General features: G+C 34.8%; 1 protein-coding gene across 1 annotated transcript; it reads right to left on the reverse strand.

Annotated features, from left to right (window-relative positions):
- Positions 1-835: 835 nt before the first annotated feature.
- Positions 836-1507, reverse strand: VCUG_02670 (uncharacterized protein; the record flags this gene model as incomplete). Its single annotated transcript, XM_008077486.1, has 1 exon — positions 836-1507. One exon carries the CDS (start codon positions 1505-1507, stop codon positions 836-838), a length of 672 nt encoding a protein of 223 aa, XP_008075677.1.
- Between the last annotated feature and the right edge of the window lie 202 nt (positions 1508-1709).

Consider the following 1709-nt stretch of genomic DNA (forward strand, 5'->3'; position numbering starts at 1 on the left):
ACACCCGTTCAGAAAAACAAAATGGTGCAGCTGGTTTCTTCAAAACAAGTTATTGTCAACATGCGTGTTTATGATGAAACATTCCTTAAAATACATTTATCTGAACCCCCTGTGTTATCTCTGAATAGAACATATAACAATTTCGAAATATTTTAGCTCAATACAAAGGTTATAAGAAACACAACTGAGGAGGCTTAATAACTACAATTGTTGTATCTATACTAGTGTAGATCACAGCAGTAATTATTGTCAAAATTACGGATTTTTAACCGTGCCAATTTAGCACTCCTTATGCCACATCTCAACAACAAGTATTACAGCATCAATAACAAACGAAACACCTTCCTATAACACATATAGTGCACCAATTGTTTTGTGCGCATCGATAGTGGTGAGTGTTAGAGATGTTTGTAGGTTTGATCAGTGATTTTTGTCTAGTAGCGCTGTTGAACCTAATACTGATTGTACAAGTTTATGTTATTGTGAATATTGATGAACAGAGCAAGGATGCAATATAATGCACAATTAAGAATGAACAGAAGAAATGAATGAATACTAAACATGGTATTTAACTTGATTTTATTTCATCCACTTAGATCATTGATGGCGTGCCAGAAGTATGCTCTTTGAGTGGTTCAGGATTCGGTGTTAATGTCTCATCTTCGGTTGGATGAACATTAGAATTTGTAGAATGTTTGTACGACTCTTCACGTTATGAACAATCAAATTCCACTTTACAATACAATTTCTCATATACATAAAATATATCCTCCAATATGCTCACACACTCTGCGGTAGAAAATCCATTCATTTTCTCATCAATCGTTCCTAGAAATTAAATCCACTCCTCACATTTTTGCCCAATATTTTCTTCATCAAGACGTTTAGAAATATTAGACTCATCGCACATCTGATACATCTTGTGACTTTCAGCCCTAAGCAAGTCAATCTTCTTTACTTCGGTTCTATTCTTCTCTTTATTGGCAATATCGCGCAGATCACCAAGGAGGTAAAATACATGTTTCCTGAAAAATAGCATTGTTGCTTTAAACTCAATCACCCTTCGATATGTTGTTTGTTGAGTATTTGTTAACACTCCTGTCCCAGATTTATTACCTCCTATAGCATGAGCCTGCAAATAACCTGCTTCCAATGTAAGCCAAGCTGTCTTGTAATAGTCTAATACATCATTCGTGGGCTCTTCCGTTGTACTGTCTTCAGGATAAAGCTTCAAACGCTCACACAATTCATAGATATCCCATAGTACCTGATAACTCTTACGTATATGACCCTCTATTACCTCCAATATTGTCTCAATGGAAAGTTCTTCGCCATTTTTTTCATTTATATTGCACTCGCTTTGCACTGGTACTTCTTTCTCACGCTGCTCTTCCGATCGTATTCCAGCGGAAACCAAGCACAGGAAAGTTATGGCTAGAAAGCATCTGAAAAACTCCATGCCTTCCAGAATTTTTTCTCTATTTATATTTTTATTTTGATAAGACATTTATTTGATTTTATCGGGAGAATTGACTAAATGTATTGGCTGGCATTAACAAAAAGAAATGCATTTTCTTGACACTTGAAAAGAATTTGGTCAGGTTATTACAAAGCAGATATATATGTTATTCTTCATATAACAAGCACTCATCTCAAAGTGATTGATTTTTGTTACGAAAATGACATCGAATTATTTAATATCAAGCAAC

The sequence above is a fragment of the Vavraia culicis genome, assembly GCF_000192795.1.
Source record: "Vavraia culicis subsp. floridensis unplaced genomic scaffold supercont1.116, whole genome shotgun sequence".
Lineage (NCBI taxonomy): Eukaryota > Fungi > Microsporidia > Pleistophoridae > Vavraia > Vavraia culicis.